Genomic DNA, 25,703 nt, shown 5'->3' on the forward strand with positions numbered 1-25,703 from the left:
TTCCCATGGTAGTGTTTGCCCTTTTGCAAACTTGACTTTGATGAGTTTTTTGACACAAGACACTTATCTGTCATTGCATTTGCAAATATGCATTCAATAACTTGGAGTAGAGAGAGAAATGTATTCATAAACGGCAAATGTTTTCATGTTGCCAAACAGCAACATAAGCAACAAAGTATGTATGAGCACTACGGTACTACATACGAAATCTCATAAGCCTAAAGAATCTACTGCAAATCCCTCTCTGAAAGATGGCGGGGGGGAAAGTAGCGGTAAAGTGATGCCCTAGAAACTGCGATCATCCAAGCAGGAAGCGCGCCCCGCCGCACCGCACTCGGACAGACCTCCCAGAGTCTCAGCTCAGGAGCCCAAAAGGCAGCGCGCATGCGCAGCGCCTGCCCGCCGCGCCGCGGTTCCTTCCTGCGCCTTTATCTGCATCCGGGTCCGTGGGATTCGCGCTCCACTGGTCCGCCGGGGTCGCTCGCGGGTGGTTGGGTGTTGCTTGTTCCCGCTGTTCCAGCGTCGGAAGATCCATTGGGTCTGCTGGTAAGCTTAGAGGCGGGGGGACGCGAGGAACGCCAGAAGGGGACTCGGGCCGGGGGACCCAACGGCGACTTCGCCCTGTGCGGGCTTTGTGCCGAGACGGGGACGCTGGGCCGGTCAGAATGGGGTCTTAGGAACCTCGAGGCTGGGGGCGCGTGGGGTCTCCCGTCCTGCCCCTCGCGGACCTGGTTGTCCTCTCAGGATTTGTATCTACGGGAGGAGGCGTCCCTGTCCTCTCCTCTCTCGCGGCTTCCTCCTGACACCTCTCCCTACACTTGTTAAAAATTCCTAACAGTCATCCTCATTTGCATTCACTGTCGTTTGCCGAGTGAGGGCCAGTCCCCGCCTCCAGGGCTGGAACCACAGCCTTCTCTACTGTCTCTCGTCCCTCCTCGGGTCGGTCCCACACGCGCGGCCAGGCCACCCTTACCCTTTGAGGTCAGGTCAGGTTGAGTAAGGAAAAGCTCGGAGCAGAGGTTCTGCAAGTGTAGATTCTGGTTCTGGCCCCGCCATTAACTAGTTGTGTAACTTCACGGGTGTGGAAGTTGCGATCCAGCTTTGAAGTTTTGCGATTTTATATTCAGCAGCCCTTTTTCCTAGCGATGCACATCCAAAATGAATCAGCACCTGAAGGAAGACGAGGGAAAGGGTGGTGCTCTGTTGTTTTTTGATGCTGTCTTGTCGTGATGCCAGGGAATTGCATAAGGCCATAGTAGTTTGGATCTCTGAGGATTGGCAAAAACTGGAAAAGTCAAATCTTAAAAACTTAAATAAATGTGAAGAAATTCTTCTTTTTTCTGGGTGAAGGGATTCATTTGGGACTTTTGGAGATGACTCTGCGCCCTCCAGAGGGTTTAATAAAACAAAAAGTTGCCTGTACCTTGGTCTGAGAGACTTACTTGAACTTCGTTTCGGTGAGGTGTGTGGTGTTCTTAACAAATTTCACCTGATTATGAATATCACCTGTGATAATTGGCAAAAGCAGAGATTCCTTGGACTTCCAGATCTTTGAAACACTGTGTCTAGGGAGAGGGACCTGCGAATCTATATTTTTAGCTAGCATCCTAAGTGATTCTCAACCTATAAGACATCTGTGGCATATGGGTCTTTGAGTCCGATACACTTGGTTTTAAAGTTAGCTCACTGGGCCACTTTTTAACGTCAGCAATAAACTTCTTGGAGTTGCAGTTTTCTGTATCTGAAGAGTGAGAATAATAATTTCAATCTCAGAGACAATTAAGTGATTCTAAGCACTTTGACAATAGAGTTCTTAATCATTTTTTTGTCTACAGAACCTAGCAGTGCTTAGTATATAATAGGTCTTCAAATGTGTGTTGAACTGAGAAAAATAACATGCCCAGGACGCAGAAGACATTGGAAAGCTCTAATGCTTCTCGTCCTCCTTACCTTACTTTTTTCCCCCCATTTTATTAACAATCAGCTTGCCATATATTCTTGTTAGAAGTAAATGTATCTTTTGATGGTCATGACAGCCAATAATTGTTTCTGATTCTTTGCTTTAAGTCTAAAATTGTTTTTGACATTAGATTATGGATACATTTAAGTGGAGGCTGAGTCCATTTGTTGTACTGAATTTATGATTTACTATGTAATTTATTTTCTGTAAATAAATAATTGTTATTGGGCCAGAATTCTAGATCATGGTGACCATAATATTTTGTTGTGTGTCGGAATTCGAAACTGTTATCTTCTTAAAGACATTTAGATTCCATACATTTATTTTAATAAGAACTTTAATCTCATTAATTTAGAAAATTTGACTTATTACTCTATGTAAAGTGTGTGGGTACAAAAGTCAGAAATGCCGAAACCATGTTATAAAAAGCTTCGTATTGGTGACTGATGCATTTAAATATAAAACTAAGAATTAAAAATCTAAGGATTATGGGAATTGTTATAGAATGTTGAGTAAATGTTATAAGGGGACGTTTATAAGCTATTGGTGGTAATGTCAGTTCAACTTCTGTAGAAAAGAATGTATGAAGATTTCTCAAAGAACTAAAAATAGAACTACTATTTGGCAATCTCACTACTGGGTATGTACCCAAAGGAAAATAATTCATTATATCAAAAAGATAGCCACACTCATTTTTATCTCAGCACTATTGACAGCGAGGCAGTAGAATAGGGTCTGGAGGCGGGGAACTTAAGGCCAATTCGTGCTGACTTCCTAAAGCTGAATCAAGGGAAAACACCAAGGTCTAGGGGCAGGAAATCTAAGGCCAATTTGTGCTGACTTCCTGAAAGAGAAAACACCTGCGTCTGGGGGCAGGGAACCTAAAGCCAGTTAACCAATTAACGGAAACTTCCTAAAGCTAAACCAAAAGGAAAAAACCCATCTCCCCATACCCAAGAAGCAAAGGACCAAAGGCTACTCTCCCTACAATCGACTGCCTTCCGCCACCTCTCAGGTGGAAGGGGAATGTGCCTTGGATTGGCCGTGGACGGAGCATGGGCCATCCCTTCATCTTCATAGGGAGCCAATTCACCTCAGCCTTTAATTAGCCACGGACCAAATCCTTCATGCAGATAAGGTGTAACCGATAAGGGACCTCAAAAGGAGTACTTAAAACCCAGAAAGCTTTGTAAACGGACCCTTGAGCTGCTTGCTTGGGCCCACTCACACCCCATGGAGTGCTTTTCTTGCTTCAGTATCCCTGCTTTCGCTGCTTCATTCCTGTGTTTCCTTCCTTTTGTGCAGTTCTTTGTTCAAAATACCAAGGACTTGGACACCTCACGCTTATGGCCTTCCTTCCATTAACAACATTAGCAAAGATAAGAAATCAACCTGAGTGTCGATCAATGAATGATTGGATAAAGAAAATGTGGTATATATACACCGCGAAATTCAGCCGTTGAAAATGAAATCGTGTCCTTTGCAGTAACATGAGTGGAACTGGAGGCCATCATCTTAAGTGAAACAACTCCAAAACAGAAAGAAAAATACCACATGTTCTCATTTATAAGTGGGAGTTAAATAATGTATACACGTGGTTGATAGAAAGCAGACTGATAGACATTGGAGGCTCAGAAGGGTTGGGGAGTAGGAGTGGGTAGATGATGATAAATTGCTAGGATCAGTGTACATTATTCAGGTGATAGATACACGAAAACCCCAGACCTAGTCACTAAACAATATATCCATGTAACGAAATTGCATTTGTACCCCTTAAATTTATACCATTTTTTTTAAAAAAAGGAAAACAGTATGTCTTACAGATACCAGAAACTGTGAGTTACTGTAAGAATGCTGATTTCCACATCTTTCATGGTATTAACCTACATTGTGTAAAATGGAATCGTGTAGCTTTTAAGTGACTGATCTCTTAATATACGTATAATTTTCTTTAGAACAATTTTTGAGGAACTAAAATTGCTTTCTGTGAAGAAATTTCTCCTCCAGAGATCAGTTTATTTAGTTCACTTTGTTTTCTTTTTCTTCTGTTGAATTCTCTTATTAAAAATAACATGTCTAGTGTGATCCCATTGTTACAATTTGAATTCTGACCTTGTTGCCTACTACCTGTGTGACCTTAGTCAAATCATGTGAGTCCATTTCCTCATCTACAACTGGGCATTTTATTTACTTCACAAGATGGCTGTAAGGATTAAAATATGTACACTTGTCCCTGGTATCTGTGGGTGGTGTCTGTTGGTATCTGTTAGGGATTGATTCTAGGATCCCCCTTCAGATACCAAAATCCACAGATGCTTAAGTCCCTCAAATTATATGGCATAGCACTTGCATATCACCTGCACACATACTCCCATATACTTTATCTCTAGATTACTTATAATACCTAATACAATGTAAATGCTGTGTAAATAGTTGTTATACGGTATTGTTTAGGGAATAATGACGAGGAAAAAAAAAAGTCTGTACCTGTTTAATACAGATGCAAACATCTTTTTCCCCTGAATATTTTCAGTTCTTGGTTGGTTGAGTCCTCGAATATGGAATCCACAGAAGGCTAACTGTACTTTTAAATGACCTAGCCCACTGCCTTAAACTCCGTGTCTGCTCAAAAGAGAACAGCTATTATTACTATTTTTAAAATTCAGATTGTATATGTGCATATCCTTCTTCAGTAATGCACTTTTAAAAATCATCAATATATTCTGCTGTTTCAGTGCTCTATTATTTACATCTTTTAAAAAGTTATTAAATTTAAATTATCTCTTTATTATATAAAGTGTTCTAAAATGGACTTTTCTCAGGTTTGAACTTCTGTTTCTGGAAGCTCTGCGTCGCCATAATGAGGCTTGTAATTCTTGATAACTATGACTTGGCTAGTGAATGGGCAGCCAAGTACATCTGTAATCGCATCATTCAGTTCAAACCTGGACAGGACAGATATTTTACACTGGGTTTACCAACAGGTAATTAACTACTTTTTCCATTTTATATTCTGATGTTACCCAAATTTAATTCTGGTGGAATTGAAGGGTTTCTCTTAGTAAGATACTTTTCTCATTCATTTTTGCCATATCACTAATTGAACATCGTAGTATAAAAGGCCAGAAAAATGCATGTATATAAAATCTACTGTCTATAGTGTGTTACTAGGTCTTGTGCCAAAGTTTAGTCTCACCTATCACTCCAAAATGCAATAGGATATATTGTAACTTAAGTGTTGTTCATATTTTTTGTACATTTTTCTAGTAGTCCTTTGTTTTGGGGAGCATTGCTTTTACCATTCATACCAGTTTTTAGTTAATTGGCTTTCTTATTAATCATTAAGAGGTACCTAAGTTATGTACTGTTGCCTCTTAATTTAACTTCACCTGCCTTATAAATCCTTATTAATATAGAAGTTATATATTATGTAATGCTTATTAGCCTTTTACTATTTATGTTGCTTCTATTATAGATATATTACAAGTGAAAAATATGTCTTCATCACAGTTTAAGGAGAAGCATTAATTACATATTTTATTGAATTAAGTTTTCCATTAACCGTGCTCTTAAAAAACAACCAGGTGGTATCATTTGATCTTATGGCACTTTATTTGACCCATGATTTTCACAAAGAGTATTAGACCTGGAACTAAAGTTGCTCCTTATTGACTACAAGGCATTTGTTCTATACCCCTGAGCCTTGGTTTCCTTACCTATAAGAAAAATATGGATAATAACTTAAGATGCTGTTTTGAGAGTCAGCTAAGATAGTGTATGTGTAAGTCCCTTGTATACTGTAAATAGTCTATAAATTTATAGTTTCTGTGTTTTATTTAAACAGACTATTTTCTTCAGCTCCTCCCCTCATACATGCTAATTACATAAAAACTACAATTGTAATTTTTTTCCACTTGAGTAATTTCCATGAATGGTACTCTTCAAGCTGATTGTTTTGTTTTGCTTTTTCTCTTTTGGTCCAGGGCAGTAGATCTTGGTGAGAATGGCAAAGGTGACTTTTTTCACTGGACACACCAGTACTACACCCCCAGCACCCTCAGTTCTGATATGTGAGCCCTTGGGGTTGAATGTGGTTTCTGTATAGTTTCTATGCTGTTATCCTTAGTTGCACTCCGCCTACCTCTGTTAATGACATTGTGTTAATTATGATGCAGAAAAAACAGTAATTTGAATGGGGACAAAAAGACTTAGAGAGTCTTAAATGTCAGCAGTGCTCAACATCTTTTTGTGTATTTAGATCTACAGCTTTGCTTTATTTTGAATAGCATAACTGCTAGTAATATATCTGCCAAGGGAGTATCTCTGGAAAACCTTGTTGAAATTTTCCATTACTCTCCTTCATTGACCATTGACAAGGTTAATTATGTCCCCTTCCACCACTGCTTTTGAGACTTGAACATACATGTCGGTAATTGCTAGTACCAGGCTGTATTGTAATTATCTCCCCATCAAGCTCAATTTCTGGGCAGTATCTGTTCAATTTTATATTTACTCATGTGATCTTAATGAGGGTGACATTTAAAGCCTGTATGCTGTGAGCCTGATCTGCTTCCCAAAACTTATTCCCACCATTTCCTTACCCAGAACTGGGCTAGGCAGATTTGACTGCTTGCAGTTCAAGAATAGGGCTTAAACTTGCCGGCTGCTTTGCTTTGCTTTCACTCATATTCCTCGCATGTTATTTAATGGAATCTATATGAGCTCTGGCACCAGACGTATCTAGATTTGAATCCCTGGTTCACAGCCATATGATATTTGGCAAATTCCTTAATCTTTTTGACCCAGTTATTCTGTCTTCAAAATAGGAAAAATAATGCCAGTTTCTCCAGGTTGTGAGCTTTATGTGAGGTAATATATAAAAACATTAGCACAGCATCTAGCCACATGGTAGACAGATGTCATCATTGAATCTCCGGCTCCATCTTTGCTCTGCTCTGAGTTAGTTTCCTCTTTGTCGAAATTGTATCCCTTCGTCAAGACTGAATTGAAATGCCATTTTCTTTTATTGTTCTTCCAACTAGCAAGATTGTAGTCTTTTTTATTTGATGTTCTACAATACTCAGACTTCTTTTAGATTATAGCGTTTTTCCTGTGTTATCGCTATTTTGTACTTGCTTATCGTTATATTGTGAGTTCTTACAGGAAAGAAAATGTCTTAATCTTTGTTTTATATAAATCATAGTAGGTACTTGCTAAATTGTGTTAGTAATGACTATTACAAAGCAAATATTAAAATTAAGTTGCTTTAACCAGTTCTTTTTTCTTCAGTCTTTTAGCCACATTGATTACAAAATAGAAAATGAATTTTTTTGTCACCTCAGTTGTGACAGATCACCTTTTTATTCATATATCCTTTAATTGACAGAATCCTATAACTCGTCTCTTGACACTAAAAGAGAGAAGAGATTCATTTATCCTTCCAGAAAGGAAGAGGGAAAGCATATTTATCCATCTTTTAGGCAGGTTTCATGTTAGTGGGCTACAGCGTATTGAGAAAGAAATGTAAAATTTTACTACATAAGTTTTAAATTAATAATTGTAATCTAAAACAACATATGTGCTAAGCTTTTAGAAAATCTTTTATTCTTCTGTTCTGTGAACCTGTGTGGTATTTATTTATAGCCTTGTCTATTCTGTCATCTCAAATGAGAGGCAGTCTTTTTACTATTCTTGAATTTTCTTTATATTTGTTTTTGTCAGAGACTGTTTCATCAGATTTCTGTATGATACTTGGGTTGAAATTTTTTGTGCAGCCTTTTGTTTTGCACTGTTTTGTTTTGTGATGGTGGTTTTAACTAGGAATCAGTACTCCAACTAGGATTGGGAGGGCCAGATAACTTGTTATAAGAATGCAATCTGGCCTTTCAGTTTGAAGTTAAAATGAAAAAAAAAAAAAAATTTAGAAAGCAAAGATGAAGGCCATCAAGTGGCTAAATTAATTTATTTTTATTCTGTCGTATCATGAAGCACCATCTTTTCACATATCAAACTGTAATTTTATAAAACAATAGAATCAAGAACTCAGATGAAATATTAGAAGATCCTCTTTCCTGTAAGTTCTGTCCTAAGCAAAAATAACTTCTTTTTCTCACTTTACACATTTTAGCTGATACATGCTGAAGTTATCAAAAGATGAGAAACAGGGGCTTCATTTAGAAAGCTGTAAGGCTAAAGTCCCTACTCAGTGTTTGCCAGTTTGAGATTCTATTTTGAAAGTAGGGGCAATATTTAAATTTAGCTCTGTTTTCCCTTTTGATTTCAGTAAATGGTCAACACTTGACCTATTTATATATCATTTGTGCAAGAACTCAAGATTTTCTTTTCAGAAAGGGAGATTTTTAAAAATTCAGGTACATACTCTAGAAGCTTCTAATCTTAGAATTTGTAATAGTATATCCCATACCCAACAACCCAAGGATAATTTTCCAAACTTCAATTTTTATTGACAGATTTCCAGCTTTATTCAGCAAATTCTAGTTTACCAAAATGTTTAAGTACTTGTTAATTGATTATGTATTTAAGTTAATAATTGCCTAATTAATCGGAACGACAGAATATTATTAAGAAGAAAAACAGATAAAGTTAATAAAAAGTTTTTTTAATAGATTATTAAGTCATGTTAGAAAATGGTATTTTTATGTCTTTTAGGGAGTACACCTTTAGGATGCTATAAAAAACTAATAGAATATCATAAGAATGGACACCTTTCTTTTAAATATGTGAAGACCTTTAATATGGATGAATATGTAGGTAAGCTATACTTAAAGATACTATTTGGGTATGTTACATTTTGAAAAAAATGAATGTAGTCTTAGAATATTAGTATATTTGAATTTATGTTTTGAATATAATATTAATGTATGAATATATTTCTAAAATGTAATGTACTGCTTTGAGATGAGATTGGGAGTTTATATAAAAACCTGTATTTTTGTGATAGTAGCACAGAATAGTGGAAGGAATGAAGGACTAGAAATCAGAAGATCTGCATTCATCCTGGGCTCTGCCACTCACCAGTGATGTAACTTTAAGCCAGTCTACTCACATTTCTCATTCTCTTTTTTCTTAAGGCAGAGTTAAAATCAGTGTTGTAAGGATAATCTAATGTATATGTAAAGGTAATTAGTTAAGTATTTTTTCAAATCAAAAGCTATATTGGTAGCCCTGAAACTTTTATTTTTGAGTGTTAACTTGCCTACCTGAAATCTATGATGTATAGAAACTCTGTTAAAATTTAAATATAGCAATATATATTTAATGGTAGCATAAATGATAGCCAAAGAAGTGTTGTGATCCCACATAATCTGCACACATATAGTATGAATAGAGGAGGAACATGGCTATCATTTCACTTGAATGGCTGATTATTTTGAGCTTAACATGAAAGTCAGTTTCATTGATTAAAATTTTGTGTGTTTGAGAATATAGTGATGAAGTGCACATGAACTAGACTTTGTTTGAATCCTGTCTCCTTTGTGAACGATGGGACCTTTGGGAAAGATTCCTATGTTTTAATTGTTCACCTATAAAATGAGATAATAGTATTCCATAAATGTTTTATGAATTAATGCATACGTTTAAAGTGATTAATACTGGGCATATAATCATATATTCCACATAAAAATGCTTTTAAATTGAATATGGTATAGAGAAGTTAGATATATTAAATAACACTTATGACAAACAGAAAAATAAACTTTAGATTTATTTCTGGGAATACTTAACATTTTTATTAACTTCATCTTTAGGACTTCCGAGAAATCATCCTGAAAGCTACCATTCTTATATGTGGAATAATTTTTTTAAGCATATTGATATAGATCCTAATAATGCACATATCCTTGATGGGAATGCTGCAGATTTACAAGCAGAATGTGATGCTTTTGAAAAGAAAATAAAGGAAGCTGGAGGAATAGATCTTTTTGTTGGAGGTATGTAAAAACCTTTTGTCATTAACTGTTTGTTAGTGTTTGAATTAGGGATTTTTAAATTTAAAAAAGAAATCTTCTCATTGTGTAATGTGAAGAGCACCTGTGGCTGTCCATAATACCCATTAATTCTGCTACTGATTCCTGTTTTACTTCATTTTCATTAGAAAATAATCTTAAAATTCCCATCTTAATCTTCAAATTGACAGCTGGAATTATTTACATTATGCCTTGAGAGGTACATCCCAATCCGTGTTAAACTCTTACAACTACCTCTTTAAAGTTGACAGTTTACCACATCTTTCAAAATGAGTAATATGTTTCTTTACCTAAATGATAGTTTCTTTTTACTATTTCTTTAAAACTCTAGCCAACCTACTTATCAAATTACAGAGTTTAAACGATTGCATGAGGAACAGGTGGATTTTAGTAGATCACTTTAATTGTTTCATCTTACTGAGTAATCAGTTAAGAATGATGTAAAACTTTTTACTTATCAGCCTTAATATGAGTTAAGCTGTATAATTGTCATAAATTCCAAAATTAATGTTTAATTTGCCAAATTCCACTTGTAATTTTTATATGTGTGTGTGTATACATAATCTACAGTTAAAAATAGAAAGTTCTTTATAAAGACAATATGGTTTTCTATTAGTATAAACTATCGCAGTCAGCTAGCAAATTGCTATAAGAATAGTACAACATCAACTAAACTAAAATCAATTTTTTTGCCATATTCTTTAATATTCAACTAAAAATACTAATGCTGTAAATTATCTGTATATAACTTATTATTAACTTAATAGAACACTGATCAAAATTACATGAATTTGATCTTCAATAGAGCTGTACTGAGGTTAATTTATACTTGAAGTGGCCAAGTATGGTTGAGATAGTTGATTATCTTTGAAGGAAATTTGGTTTTAAAGTCAGATGTAAAATTGTATCCTGTTTTAGCCACTTAGTATCTGTGTGACCTTGGAAAGTTTATTGAAGTTCAGTATAAGTACATCGTTTGTAAAAGAGGATTAATATTAACCATTCCAAAATTTGTAAGAATTAATCATGTTGTAACATGTATAAAATGCCTTACACGGTGCTTGGTATGTAGTTGGTACTCCATAAGTGCTACTTCAGTCTTCTCTTTCTCTCAACTGTAAATGCTGAAATAATTGTCCCTTAGAATTACTGAATTCCTTGGGATTTTTACCGAATTCCCTCTAAGGACATCCAGCTGGATTGAAATCTTCTCTTTCAGTTTTTACTTCTACCTAGCAGAGTCAATAACATTTACTTTCTTGATAGAATGGTTTATTGGAGCAAGAAACCAAGTTAGACTATTGCCTTTCAAATTAGAAGGTTATCTGTTTTAAATAAAATTTACTAATATTACTTCTGTAATCCTAGAAAATATGCATACTCCTGCTTTGTACGTATGGCTCAATTTGGGGATAATTAACCATTTGTACCTTCCAATATTCAGGCTAAGACAGTAGATATTTGAGAGTATCTGAGGGGTGTATAGACCATCTAATCTTTAGATTTTCTAAACTCCACACCAGAATCTAGTAGAATTACTGGAGTACAACATACTGCAACTGCTTATATATTGCAACTTCCAATATTCAGGCTAAGACAGTAGATATTTGAGAGTATCTGAGGGGTGTATAGACCATCTAATCTTTAGATTTTCTAAACTCCACGCCAGAATCTAGAAGAATTACTGGAGTACAACATACTGCAACTACTTATATAAAAAACAGTTTTCACTCATTTACTATAATAAAAAAAAAAGGCTTTTAGTTGTTGGAGGTTCATTATTAAGTGACTGCTTGAAAATGTCTTCATTTGTGGACTTTATTTTCCCCTTGTTAATTTATTGACCTTACATAAGTATGCATATGACAAATCTCTTGTAGACTCAAAGATAGGAAATAGATTTTACTATGGGGAATAACACTGATAAGAACACTTGATTTTGTTCCTTTGCCTGCCTTCCAGAAAGCATTCATAGCATAAAATAATGTTTAAGCCTGTAACTCTTATTCAAGATGTCTGGTAGAACTTTCCTCTTTCCTTATAACTTTAAATCATTTAGTACTTCTTTTTAGTTAATTTTTTTTGGGGGGGGGGGTTATGTTTCTTCAGTATAAACCACCTCAGTTCTCCTTTTGAAATATATGTTGCATAAGTTGTAATTATGTTGATCACTGACACCACTAAAAAGAATTTGATTTGGTTTTTTAACCAATTAGTCTTAAGCTTCCTGTAGTTCTTTCTCCGCTCCTCCCCGCTCCCAAATATATTTTAAGAGAGTTCCCGTGCCTCTTACATTAACATCTTTACTGTAGTCATGGATGATCCAATGCCTGACATTTTATATGTGCCGTCTAAAGGACATACTTGTGCATACAGAGAGAAGGATTATTGCATTTTCTTTGAACTTTTCCTTATTTGGGATGCCCTATTATTGGATATGTATTCATGAAAGAATCTCATTTGTTGATCTAGGTTTATCATCATTGGATTTTTAGATGAGGATTGGCATCTGGGTCTTACGACTACCCTTCTTTTGTTCCAGGGTTTGGTTAATAAAAACTCTAAGAACTGTGCCAAATGGGATCAAAATATCAGCTTTATTAAAGGTAAAGTTGAAATAGAGATTGCAGTTTGGGCTTGAAGCCAGAATGGGGTTTTTCACTCCTACCCTTTGAATTGAAACAGTAGAATGAAAAGAGCTCAAAAATGTTAATCTGCTATTGCTCATTCCAGGGAATTAGAGCAGAGTTCCCTATCCTAGAGGGAAGAGGAAAAGAAAAAGAAGGAAATACATACTTAAATGTTCTCATTCTTCCTCTTGATGGCAAACATGTTGAGAGAAAGGGTAAAGGTGTATCATGCAATTCCTGACTTAACCCCAGCAATAAGATACACAAACATGGATTTTTAAAAATAAAATGTAGTGCTGGTCCCAGTGGCTCACACCTATAATCCCAGCACTTTGGGAGGCCGAGGTGGACGTATCACCTGAGGTCAGGAGTTCGAGACGAGCCTGACCAACATGGAGAAACCCCATCTCTACTAAAAAAATACAAAATTAGTTGGACGTGGTGACGCATGTCTGTAATCCCAGCTACTCAGGAGGCTGAGGCAGGAGAATCGCTTGAACTCAGAGGTGGAGGTTGCGGTGAGCTGATATCATGCCATTGCACTCCAGCCTGGGCAACAAGAGTGAAACTCCATCTCAAAATGAATAAATAAATAAATAATTTTAAAAATCTAGTTTTACAATAAAATCTAAATATATAAACTTTTAAAATATCTTAAGGCAGTAGTGTCTTGGGTTTTTTGTTGTTGTTGAGACGGAGTCTCGTTCTGTCGCCTGGGCTGGAGTACAGTGGCTTGATCTTGGCTCACTACAACCTCCACCTCCCAGGCTCATGCAATCCTCCTGCACCTGCCTCCATGCCCAGCTAACTTTTGTATCTTTAGTGGAGATGGAGTTTTGCCATGTTGGCCAGGCTGGTCTCGAACTCCTGACCTCTGGTGATCCACCTGCCTTGGCCTCCCAAAGTGCTAAGATTACAGGTGTGAGCCACTGCACTCGGCCTAGGTGATAGTGTTTTTAAAAAGTAAAAATAAGACAGTGGGGAAAATGTTAACCTTCTGATTTGGTTGCATGCTTGGATTCTTTGCTTTACTAGAAAAAGGAAATAATGGGATCAAAAGTAAATTAACTGGAATGATTCTAGGTTAACTCACCAACTGAAGGAAAAGTTGAAACAACCAAGTCTTTGGAAAAACAACCAGAGAACCTCAGATCTCAGAAGTAGAAACTCATCAATCTTCTCCTTGCAGTGCTATCATCCAGTACTTCAGTTCGCCATGCCTTCTTCCTTACTGTATCCCTGGTCAAGATTCAGATTCACACAGAGATTATGATTGGTTCAGCCTGAGACAAGTGCTTGTCTCTAGACCACAGTAACTTTACCTAAGAGGGATATAGGAAATTAAAATTGTTCCAGCCCCTCTGGTGAGGGGAGCAAGGCAGAAGAGAACAAGGTGGGAGGTGGAAGAAACTATACTGAGCTGACCAAAGAATAGCAACCATGCATTCATTTATCCAGCCATTATTTAATAAGTGCATCCTGTGTGTCACTTGTTGTTCTAAATGGTAAGAATATAGTGATGAAGATAAAGCCCGTACTTTCATGAAGAGTACATGTACACTCTACCCTTAGAACTGTAGGAACACAGGAATGACATTTACTCCAGACAATGAGTTTTAGAGATGTTTCATAGAGGTGCTGATATCTTAATTTAGACTTAAAAGCTGAATAAGAATTAGCCACATTTAAAAAAATAATTTTATTTCAGGAACCTCAATTTTTGTCAGTTACAGCCAACAAGCAAATATCTTGACCCAGCTCTATTATTAACCTTTGCTCATAATTTCAGCTTAGCAGTACTAGCTGTACACTTCTGTAAGGCCCAAATCATCAGTGAGGTCACTAGTAGTAGATCTTAGTAGACTTCATATTTTTTCCTGAAGCTTGTATTTTCCTGATCCCATCCTTCCCTCTTTACACATATATAGAGAAATATAAATGTTAGGAATATGTATACCTAAGAGGAGAAACAGAACACTTTTGCAAATCTAGAGAATTTAATGCCTATAATTAATATATATTTATAAGCAAATACATACTTAATAGTAGAAACAGTCAATGCATATTAACCACATGTAGGTCTGGTCTTATGTCTCCTTATTAAAAATTCATAAATTGTTGTACTTTGGCATCTGTACCTGCTTCAATAGAGTATTCATTTCTTCATTTTTCAAAACTGGGTTACTCTGTCATATTTTATATAAATTTTGTTAAAATTGTGTGCTAAGTGTCAGTAAAATACAGATATCATTAAAGACGCAGAATATAAATGTAAAAGATATTTTAATGACTCAAGGAATTGGCAGATTTATTTTTTGTCTGAGGTTGCCAGAAATGTGACTAGCTACTAGGGTGCTTATAAATAAAACTTGATTTATGTATGTCATGGAAAGATTCTTAAGTTTGTGAAAAGAATTACCTTCCATTTCCTTCAAATAAGAATGTCATATTCCTGTCTATATTTTAGAGGTAATCCTAGAATATTAGAGTTGGCACTAGGTCTCTTTAAAGCAGTGTTTTTAAAACTGGTTGTCACCTATTATTATATCATAAAATCAATATAGCCAGTTACATGCAACATTTTCCTTTTGTTAATGAAATGCAATGTAATAGAAAACAGCTTGTATGGTTCCTAGTAAGGGTAAGTATGATTTCATGTAATTTTTGTCTTAATTATATTTTATATGTTTGTGTTGTATATGTGTATATATATACTAGATTACATCATCAAATGTTATTTCTTACAAGGGTTATAGTCAGAAGTTTGAAAAAGAAAAAAAAACTATTCACCTAGACATTATCTTGTCCAATCCACACATTTTTATAAGTGAGGAAACTATCCTACAGAAAGTTCTGCTAGTTATTGCGCTATCTGGACTACAACCAAGTAAATTAAAGTGTGACTATAAAGATGTCCGAGTAGGAATCAGAAGAAAGATCCGAGTCCTGTCTCAGTATTTACCCAGTTGTGACGTTGAACAAGTCATTTATTTTTCTTGAGCATCAAAATTTCCTTTTGTATGTAGAAAAAGGTGGAGGAAATGAGGGAAATAGATATGGCTAATTTGACCATCTCATAAGACTATTAAATAATATTTAATAATCTGTTATGATGCATGTGAACGGGCTTTATAAATTATCAAATGTTATATTAATATAAGGTGATACTTAATTTTACTATTAGAATCATGTCAGCTCATTGCTAAGCATGTAGAAAACGTGGAAACATTTGTTGAATCAATACAGAAACAAATATTTTAATGCAGTAATAGGAATTCAAGTATAAAATCAAACAAGGTAAGTGTTTTGTTGTTGTTGTTCTTTAACGCACATTGAACTTTGTGAAACCTATTTACATCGTGTATATGTATGTATATTTCTTTTGAAAGGAATTGGTCCAGATGGTCATATTGCTTTCAATGAGCCTGGATCCAGTTTAGTATCAAGGACAAGATTAAAGACTCTAGCAATGGATACCATCTTGGCAAATGCCAAATATTTTGATGGAGATTTATCAAAAGTGCCAACTATGGCTCTAACTGTTGGTGTGGGGACAGTGATGGATGCTAGAGAAGTAAGCATTAAATGTTCTTTGTTGTTTTTCCTTTGATGTCAATGTATTAATATTTTGTAGGGGTTATGATGCTGAATAAGTGATATTTTGATTGCATTCTCTTTGCAGTATAAATTGTTTTCTAGTTTTCAGTAACTAACTTTTGTCAATCTCACTGACATGTTTAGGGATCAATTAAGTCTTTTGAAGCTGTAAACTAAGAATTAAGCACCACCACTTTTGAGGTGCTACTTGCCTGTTCCTGCTCCAGTTTGAGGTCCTAAAATCTTAACTGATCACATGGTTTGTTTTTTATTGTAAGTGTCTCATGAAAGGACTGTTGGGACAATGATGCATTGCTAGTTACACAACATCTTTTTTGGAGCTCTCAGGATGATTTAAATGCTTTTTTACTGTATGTTATGTAGGATGATAGAGCCCTGTTGGTTTCCAGGAGAAAAGGAACTCAGCTGGGGCTACAACTATTCTACATTTGGTATATTTAAGCATGGAAGAGCTCTGAACAGCAGACCCTGTGTAATTTAAGTTTTTTTTAAATTGGGCTGTCATTTTCTTCCTTGAGAATACAGAACAAATTGTAGTCAGTTCATGGTAATATGTAGTTAAATTATATGGAAACCCAGAACTCTGTTCCTTTCTGGTAGCCAGATTGGACAGGTTCAGAGGAAAAAAGTATAGACAAGGTATGATGAATAAGTAACTTATCTTGATATAATTAAACTTGAACATACAAATAGATACAAACTGTCAATCAGAATATATGAGAAACCTAAAAATCATAGGTATATGAAAAAAGACCTTTCAAAGACTGAAATTTCATAGTCAATAAGTTGAGAAAAGGATTTTAGAGCAATCTTATTTCTAAAATATGAAACTGAGTTATGTAATACATTACATTTAACAAGATGTAATACAGTTTTTAATGCTGATTTTTAGAACAAACAGAATTACTCAAATACTAAGTTTTTTTCTTTGGGTCAGTTTTTGCCTAGACAGGAGTGCAGTGGTGTGATTACAGCTCACAGCAGCCTCAACCTCCTGGACTCAAGAGATCTTCCCACCCCAGCCTCCTAAGTAGCTGGGACTTCAGGCGCACACTACCATGCCTGGCTGATTTTTCAATTTTTTTTTTTTTTTTTTTTTTGGAAGTGACAAGGTCTCACTATGCTGCCCAGGCTAATTTCCTCATTTATTAAAAATTACATTTGACTTAAAAATTCCAACCAAGAAGGGATATGGAGGATTTAATATGAGGTTATAAATTTTTGTAAATCATTTATATCAGTTTATGGGATGATTAAATGTTGATTATTCTTTAGCTTTTTCATAACCTTTTAAAATAGTGTTACTGCGACATTTAAGTAGCATAAAGCTGTATCAGTGCAACATCTGCCTGAGCACTGGTTCTCAAACATTAGTGTACATAAGGATCACCTGGTATCCACACCTAGATTGATTCTTTAAATTTAGGGATTCTGCAGTTTGAACAAGCATACCAAATTATTCCATATAGTTTGTCCTTTCCCATGATGTGAGAAATAATCTTGAGAGTAGAACAGATATAACTAATCACAGATCAAGTCTATTTAGAGAGCAATTTGTTTTATCTACACTTTAGCTGTAAACACCAATAATGAATTCTTCATCCTATAAGCTTCCAGCAGCCTTCTTTCCTCTAAACTCCACTCCCTTCATAACGTTAATGGTAGGTATGTACTTACTTTTCTCGCCAATAAAAGTTTGGTTGTCTTTTTTTTTTCTCAGTATATATACTTGATGTTGAGATTTCTTGCCACCTGTCCCATTACCTTTTTATAGAGTGTGCTTCAATAATGAAAAGACTCTTAGCTCATATTGTCTAATTGTTAGAACTTTTACAAGAGGCAATGTAATTGTTAATCGCTAAGAATATGGGCTGTAGAATAAAACTGCTTGTTTGTATCTTACCAAAACCTGGGCAAGTTACAGAATATGCCTCAGTTTCCTTATCTTTAAAATATGAATAAGAATAGTATTTATCTCATGTTGGTTTTGAGGAGTTGATGTAATTCAAGGAGAGTGCCGAGTATTTCCTCCCATTTTAGGTCTAGTTACAAAATATGTAATACAAAGTTTGTTATAAATATTTTAGAACTACAGCAGTTTTAACATTCTTTTTTAAAACAATTGTAATGAGGAAAAAAATGTTTAAAGATGTATTACATTACAAAAATGTGTGTGTAGATGAGGTGTTAAGTGGGATCAGTTTCCAGCTGAAAGGTGATAAAGACAAGATTCTGACACATACATTCACATTTGCAACATGTCATTGCATTATTTCATTGGCAGTTAGGGACTGAGGACCAAGATCTTGGATTTTCTGTAGCTTATAAGGGTAATATCAGTCATATATGCTTATAAGACAGTTCCTGTGTTTAAATAGATCCCTAATCCTTCTTTAAATCCAGTTTTTATTCTGAGTCAACTTTGAATAGCACATGTTCAGTGAAATGCTCTTCAGGCGTTTCTTGGTAACTCTTCAAATTATCTATTGTTTTAGAGTCTTTGCTTTTCTGACGTAATATCTATTGCTTATCTAGACTACAGCAATTTGGTGTATCATTCTACATTGTATAAATTATTCATAGATTTGTAAGTCTGCTTTTGCAAGACAGTCTTTTTTCTTCATTGTCCCAGGTTTCTTTTATACATCATTTACTGTGTTAATAATTACAGGTATTATAATGTTTGCACTAATACCCCATAAGAAGGTATTGTTTTGCTTTGTTAAACTAGAAGCAACATTTTGTGCTTGTTACCTTAAAAAGTAAAAATAAATACCTTGAGCTATGATGTAGAGCTATGTATTTTTCTTTTTCTCTCAGAAAAAATATTGGTGCTGAAGTCCTTGTTTTTTTAAAAAAAATAGAGCTCATTACTCATTTGGAACAAGTTTTACCAATTGGTGTTCATAATTTTTCAGGTAATGATCCTCATAACAGGGGCACACAAGGCATTTGCCCTGTACAAAGCAATAGAAGAAGGAGTCAATCACATGTGGACTGTTTCCGCTTTCCAGCAGCATCCCCGAACTATTTTTGTATGTGATGAAGATGCTACTTTAGAATTAAGAGTTAAAACTGTGAAATACTTTAAAGGTGAGCACTGAATTTCAAAAGCCGACTGAGATATTCTGTTGTGGATGAAAATTGAAACTTACTGTGACTGTGGAGTTGAATCTCACACTGTGAAGTGTTGAAAAGTGGCAACACACAGCTGGTTCTTTCAAGGAATGGAAAGTTCTCAGATAATAGTGTCTTCAAAGTAGTACCTATTTTTTTTGTTTTTCATGAAGAATCTCTTCAGTTTCTATTTTCAGTAAACATTTTTTCTTGAAATCCAAGGTTTAATAATTTACTTTCATATTGAATATATAAGACCAAATAACCTAAAAGAAAATGTATCTTTGTTCATTCTGGATTTCTTTTCGTATTTACCAGTCCCACCTCAATCCCTCTCCCTCACTCCCCTCTAACCTAAATTTAGAACCTAATCAGTGGATAATAGAGATCTCCCACTAATTTAATCTTTACAATTTTAAGCCAATTTATTCCCATATATTAAAGTTATAATGGCTAAATGTTAAAACAGTATGGAATAAACTCTGCAAGTAAGCAGGAGTTTGATTGCCCAGACTTCATGTTGATTTTCCTTTTTGCTTTTTCCTGTAGTCCAGTAATTCAGAAACCTTACTGTACCAGGCTGTGTATTACAAAACACATATGCTTGATATAATGGTTTTAAGAGATTTTCAAGGGACATTTTGCCTATACCCAATGTCGAACCCATTCTCTAAGAGTCAGCTCCACATACTACACATATGTAAGCAAGCTGTACAAACAGGTAATTTTCATAAAGCACCTGTATTTACATAGCTGATATTAAAAGTTATATAGTTGATCCTATAGATAGGTCAGTGATAAGCATGTAGTAGGTATGCTACTTTTGCTACATGATTATACTTTTTAATCTTTTTTACTCTAGTAACTAGGTATTTATTTTAATGCCTATTGGAAAATACACTGAATAAATGAAAGCTGTATTTTTTGGATATTATTGCTTAAGACAGGGTCCAAAAAAGCTACCATATATGATTGGCTCTCATATACATTGATCTTGCTGATGTTGGACTGTGTCTTAAAATTGGTGTCAGATCATAGCTTACCGGGTAGCATTTTTTTCTCAGTGGTACATAAAATGATGTGTCTTACAGTCTATAGCATCTCGTATTCAGAAATAAAGTATATAATCTTAAATTTTTAATTCAATGCAAACAAAACCAGTAACCCATATTTCATGTAAATGTGTGAATATGGCAAATATCTGGAAGGTGTTATACAAATAACTGACATTTGGCAAGCATAAAATAGTCTATTTTTAAACAAAATACTGATCGTGCTTTGTATATAGTTTTATATTTGTACTTATGTTTCATGAGCATTTGCCTCTTCTAAATATTTGGAAGCATTTTAATGGATAGTCAAGTACATAAATCATAATTTATTTAGACATTTCCTTATTGTTTAACACTTAAAGATTATTTCTAGTTATATTTTTAGCATTTAAACTATTAATTTACCAAGCCACAGATATATCAAACTGAAAAATTGAAAAACTGAAAAATTTCTGATTTGTGAATAAAACAGAGCATTTGATGGAGTTTTAACTCTATTTTCCCAAGTAATCCTTCAGATTTCATCCCAAATAATAGATTCCTTGACTACAAGGAATCCTTACTATCCACAAATTTTAATTCCAGTTTTAAGGAGATTCGTTTAACATGGCCGTTTTCTAGTCCTAATTAAGTCCCAGATAAATGCCTGTACTAATCTGATTTTGTCACAATTTTTTTTTATCAGATTTTTACATTTTGGTGAATATTATTTTGGTGAATATTTAGTAAGATATTTAATAACAGCCAATATCTCTATGACCAGGCACTATTCTAAATGCATTTTACTTTTTGATTTACTTATCACAAAAATGTTATGAAATGGGTACTCATAGTCCCATTTTTAAATGAATTAATAGGCTTAACAGACAGAGATGTTAAGCTACTTACCCAAAGTCATACAGCACATATTTGGGCAGAGCTGGGTAATAGAAATCAAAATCAGGCTGATCTCTGGAGTATATAGGCTTTTGTCTATTCTGCTATACTGCCTCCCAGAATAAACTCTAGGTATGATACCATCTACATCAAAATCATACTTCCATATGCTTTTTTCCCCATATCATAACCAGTGCTTCCAAAAAAGGTATATAGACATATGTTAGAGAATTTAAAATAGAAGGGTGGTAGATGTTTATATGTATTTAGTTCTTTTAGTTCATCTAATTGTAAGCTCTTATGAAAAATTTTGAAACAGACCATTCATGAGAAGATAGATGCATTACCTAAAAAGGACACAATATTTTTCACTTTGGAGCTGTCTGTATTTCTGAAGAGGTTTCAGGATATCAGCCTCTGTTAGGGTATCTCCTTCAATATGAAGACAGAATTTAGATATTCTGGGCTACATATGGGCCTCATTTTATAGTATTTTAGTAAAGGGTAGAGAAATTGAATATTCTTAAATAAACACATTTCAAATGTAGTTTGTATACTTTTCATACCTCCATTGAGTTACTAGTATATCAAAATACTGGAGTATGTAAATTCCTAAAATTGTCATCCATAACTCTTCAAATTCCATTCATATCACTACCCTTTCTTCTGTCATCACTAAAAAGTGCCAACCAGCATCTTAAAGGGTTCTATTTAGTGCCTAGATAAGATCTAGGTTAACTAGATCCAAAACAATAGAAACTGTCAGTAAATGCAAGTTTATTTCAGTATACACCTATATAGCAGTATATACCTTTTGAAAGATACAAGTTAATCACAAGACAACAAGTTTAGTACCTGGGGATTTGTTTTATTCATTCTCGCTTTTCATTTTTGCTTTTTAAATAGAACAGTTTATTTTTGATTTTAGTACATTTTCATAACATCATATGAATTTTTTCTCTTACTTTGTATTTAGGCTCCACCTCAGTAGTTTGACAAAGGTAGAATGAGTTCATTTTGAGTCAAAACCATAAAAGTTACTTTGTATAGACATTGGTTAGAATCTGTGACATTTAACCTTTCTTCTGGTAAGGTTTCAGGAAGTCTGGTGCATTTTTATCAGAAGAATTATTTGTTTGACTTAAGTAGCAATTATTTATTTATATAAAATTCATATGTAGAAAGTGGTCAATTTTTACCTAAAGTCACAGTAAATATTTGAGTTAATACCTAAAAAGCAATTAATAGAATTTTCAAAATAATTATTTCTAGTTTGGAAGCAGTCCTATTTGATGTATAAAAGATATATCCAATGTATAGTAAAGGAAAAAACTTTATAAAGGAGTTGAATTTCTAATGTTTTTCCTGTTATTTTAAGTTGCATGTATTTTAAAGCTCTGTGTATTCTTTCCATAATCAAAGTTGTTAGCAAATGACAGATGAATACTATTTAAGTAAAAAAAATGATTCTCTACAAACTGATACTCTGGAAAATGTTACATCTTCTAAATCATACAGCTGATATTACCCTTATCTTTGTTGTCCCCTCTCCTACTGGACGTGAAGTTTCCGGTGCTAATATGACCTTCAAGTAGGCTGTTGAGAAGCATTCTCTCACTTTCAGTTGCAGCACTAGTGAATGGAATGCTTCCCCCTTCCCTCCTTTACAGTCCTGTTCTTATGGTTAGAATTTCTCCTACTACACAAACACTTCCCAGTGCTCTTTACTTGTCCCTTAAAAGTGGGTCTTTCTCAAAGTTGGGATTTTAGAGTCCTTTTTGCAGCCTTTCTGACAAGGAATATCTGTTCACTAACAAGCAACCTATCTCTCCAATCCAGTAATTCCATTTCCTGCAAAACCGCATTGTAAGTGCCTTTCCCCAGCCCCTCATGTTCTTAATAACCTGGAAATTTTAACTCATTTCTTTACCCTCCAAAATATAAAATCTCTGGTTCACTAATTGGGTCAAAGACAGTCTTCTTAGAACTTTTTTTCTCCCTGAAGTAGTATAGTACTGAGGCATTAAAACAGGAGTAACTGGAAGATCAGCTATTTCCCAAGCAGCTTTCATAGCTAAGAGCAGTCTGCAAGTATCTGTACTAGTTACAAAATGAAAGTTATAATCTATCTGATTTAAAATCTAAATTTCTATTCTGAATTAAATGATTTAGTACAGGTTGTTTTCTGTATTTAGTAACCCTCCCTCATTGTAGAATTTGTAATCAACTTTTGTCATAAATACACATGCCAAACTATTAGAAAATAATTTGCCAGATGAATGGATAGGGTAATGTATTAAGAGTGAGACAGCAGTTCTGAGCGCCTGGCTGGAGTCTAGTAGAGGAAGTGCCAGAAGATCAAGATCAACATAAACTTTCAGATGTAATTAAAACATATCATCTAAGTCAGTATTCAAATTTGTCATGCTGAATCTCTTTGAAGACAAGAACTGCTCTTCTGATTACTCCCAAAATACCTGTACACATTCTAGATCTGACTGTTACATAATTATAAATTGGTATTTGCTAGGTAGATAAAAGACATTCTGAAACATCTCTATTTGTACTTTAAATTGGTATTTGCTAGGTAGATAAAAGACATTCTGAAACATCTCTATTTGTACTTTTCCAATAAACTTGACTATCAAGATGGGAACTAAACAGCTTACTGTGTCTTATAAAAAATACTTTGTTGTCTGAAGTAAATGAAATAGTTCAAAATTAACAAAACAACTAGAACTGTGCTTTTTTTCTTTAAGGTCTAATGCATGTGCACAATAAACTTGTGGATCCACTATTCAGTATGAAAGATGGAAATTGAAGGAGATTGGAGCAAAATTCTGCTTGAATGAACAGAGCACTTTTTACTAAGTAGTAGATGAATTTTCAGCTATGCAATATGATAAAACATGGGGAATTTTGAAGACTGTCATTTTTTCATTTGAGTATCTATGTTAAACATTCCATAATTTGAATATTTATATCTTGTACTTGGGTTTAAGAGAAGTAGCTGGCTCTCAAGATTGGCTATTATAAAGTATTGAAGTCACATAGCCACCTATAAAACAGCATAGAAATGTCTGCCCGTTTAAAAAGTCATTTTAAAGGTAGAGTGTACACATCAGGTGCCATTTGTGATATGACTCCAGTGGCATATATTTCATTTTTTAATGACATGACACTCCAAACCTTTCAGATCAAACTGTCATTGCAGACCTTCACTTTTGGAATGCGATCTTTATATTTTCTGTGCATCACCCACATGCTTTTCTGCACGTGGTTGCCTTAGTCATCTTCCTACAGCACTATCTAGACGTCAAAAATTGTGCTATATATCGTTGGTAAAGGAAATTTGAAGAGATGACAGTGCCTAAAAGTAGTTTACATCCTTTCGGAAAGTATGTGTAAGTGCATGTTTTTTGTGCACCACCTTCTATAGCACTTTTTTACAAATATCTTATTTTTAACGACTTGGGTTCATGTCCCTAACATAAGTATCTTGACAATTATGAGCTTTATACCTAGCAATCCACTTCAGGAAATTCTTTTGGAGAATATTTTCTGATTATTGTTAAACTTAATATACGACTAGCTTTATTCCTTATGTCTAAAATAATAATACGAAGTATATATAAAAGGAATTACTGTAAACTACATTGCCATAGCAATTTACATAAAAGTATATTGTTTTCTATCTTTAACTCAAATAAAGCGTGTAATAAATAAGTTATCTAAATTTTATTTCCAGAAGTGAAACTGAATACATGCATTCAACTCCCAACAATTATAGTATATGTGAACCTGCATTTATTTTGCGTTTGTTGCCATCATGCATCAAGAGTTAGGTTAAAAGATGTCTCTGCCTCTGTGGGGAGCAAAAAAAAAATGCTCCTTTTGCTTATTTTGCATTTCATAAGCCCACCTGGTAGAAGAAGCCTTACTTACCTGCTTGTCTATGTGATTAAAATGTATTTAGTTTCTTAAAATATTGAAAGAGCAAATAAATTAATGAAATAAAATTGGTAATAAGATTTTATGGTTAAAAGTGGGGGATGGGGTAAATTTGCTGCTTTAATTCCAGATGATGTTTTAATAGCCTTATGTTTTTTAAGTAACTAGTGAGTCAGTAACATTCCACGTACACTTCCAGTAATAAGAATCATTTACTACAAACTATGCTGACTACCTTAGAAAGTCATACAGCATCACAGTGAAAAAGCTAAAGGTACCTGTTGTGGTACATGATTCACCAGTTATTTCTGTGCTTCAAAGGTCTAAAAATTCTCCTTTCCTGACCTTGATGTTAGGGGCTTACTTGAGGTTCATGTACTCAAGCTCCTCCACAAGCTGAGTAGCGGAAACTCTGGTCACTTTCATTCCTGCTTTCATTCCCTAACTCAGGAGCTAAGCTGCTGTTAGGCAAAGAACTTAGCTTTTTGAAGAAAGAAACCATTGAATCCCA

At 34.6% G+C, this 25,703-nt stretch overlaps 1 protein-coding gene across 3 annotated transcripts; it reads left to right on the top strand.

Moving 5' to 3' along the window:
• Positions 1-390: 390 nt before the first annotated feature.
• On the top strand, positions 391-24,980 carry GNPDA2 (glucosamine-6-phosphate deaminase 2). 3 transcript variants are annotated; one of them, XM_025385413.1, is made up of 7 exons: positions 391-546; positions 4,783-4,944; positions 8,630-8,731; positions 9,730-9,912; positions 15,968-16,152; positions 19,115-19,289; positions 24,001-24,980. In XM_025385413.1, exons 2-7 carry the CDS (start codon positions 4,821-4,823, stop codon positions 24,060-24,062), a joined length of 831 nt encoding a protein of 276 aa, XP_025241198.1. In that variant the 5' UTR covers positions 391-546; positions 4,783-4,820; the 3' UTR covers positions 24,063-24,980. The 3 variants fall into 3 exon arrangements, with proteins under 3 accessions (XP_025241198.1, XP_025241199.1, XP_025241200.1); XM_025385414.1 differs by lacking the exon at positions 8,630-8,731; XM_025385415.1 differs by lacking the exon at positions 4,783-4,944.
• Positions 24,981-25,703: the final 723 nt, after the last annotated feature.

Source organism: Theropithecus gelada, chromosome 5 (genome assembly GCF_003255815.1).
Source record: "Theropithecus gelada isolate Dixy chromosome 5, Tgel_1.0, whole genome shotgun sequence".
Lineage (NCBI taxonomy): Eukaryota > Metazoa > Chordata > Mammalia > Primates > Cercopithecidae > Theropithecus > Theropithecus gelada.

Bases quoted from the DNA above. Each gene is read 5' to 3' on its own strand.
- GNPDA2 (XM_025385413.1), top strand. From the start codon at position 4,821: ATGAGGCTTGTAATTCTTGATAACTATGACTTGGCTAGTGAATGGGCA. The intron at 9,913-15,967 runs GTATGTAAAAAC...TTCTTTTGAAAG, and splicing joins AATAGATCTTTTTGTTGGAG to GAATTGGTCCAGATGGTCAT. The intron at 16,153-19,114 runs GTAAGCATTAAA...ATAATTTTTCAG, and splicing joins CAGTGATGGATGCTAGAGAA to GTAATGATCCTCATAACAGG.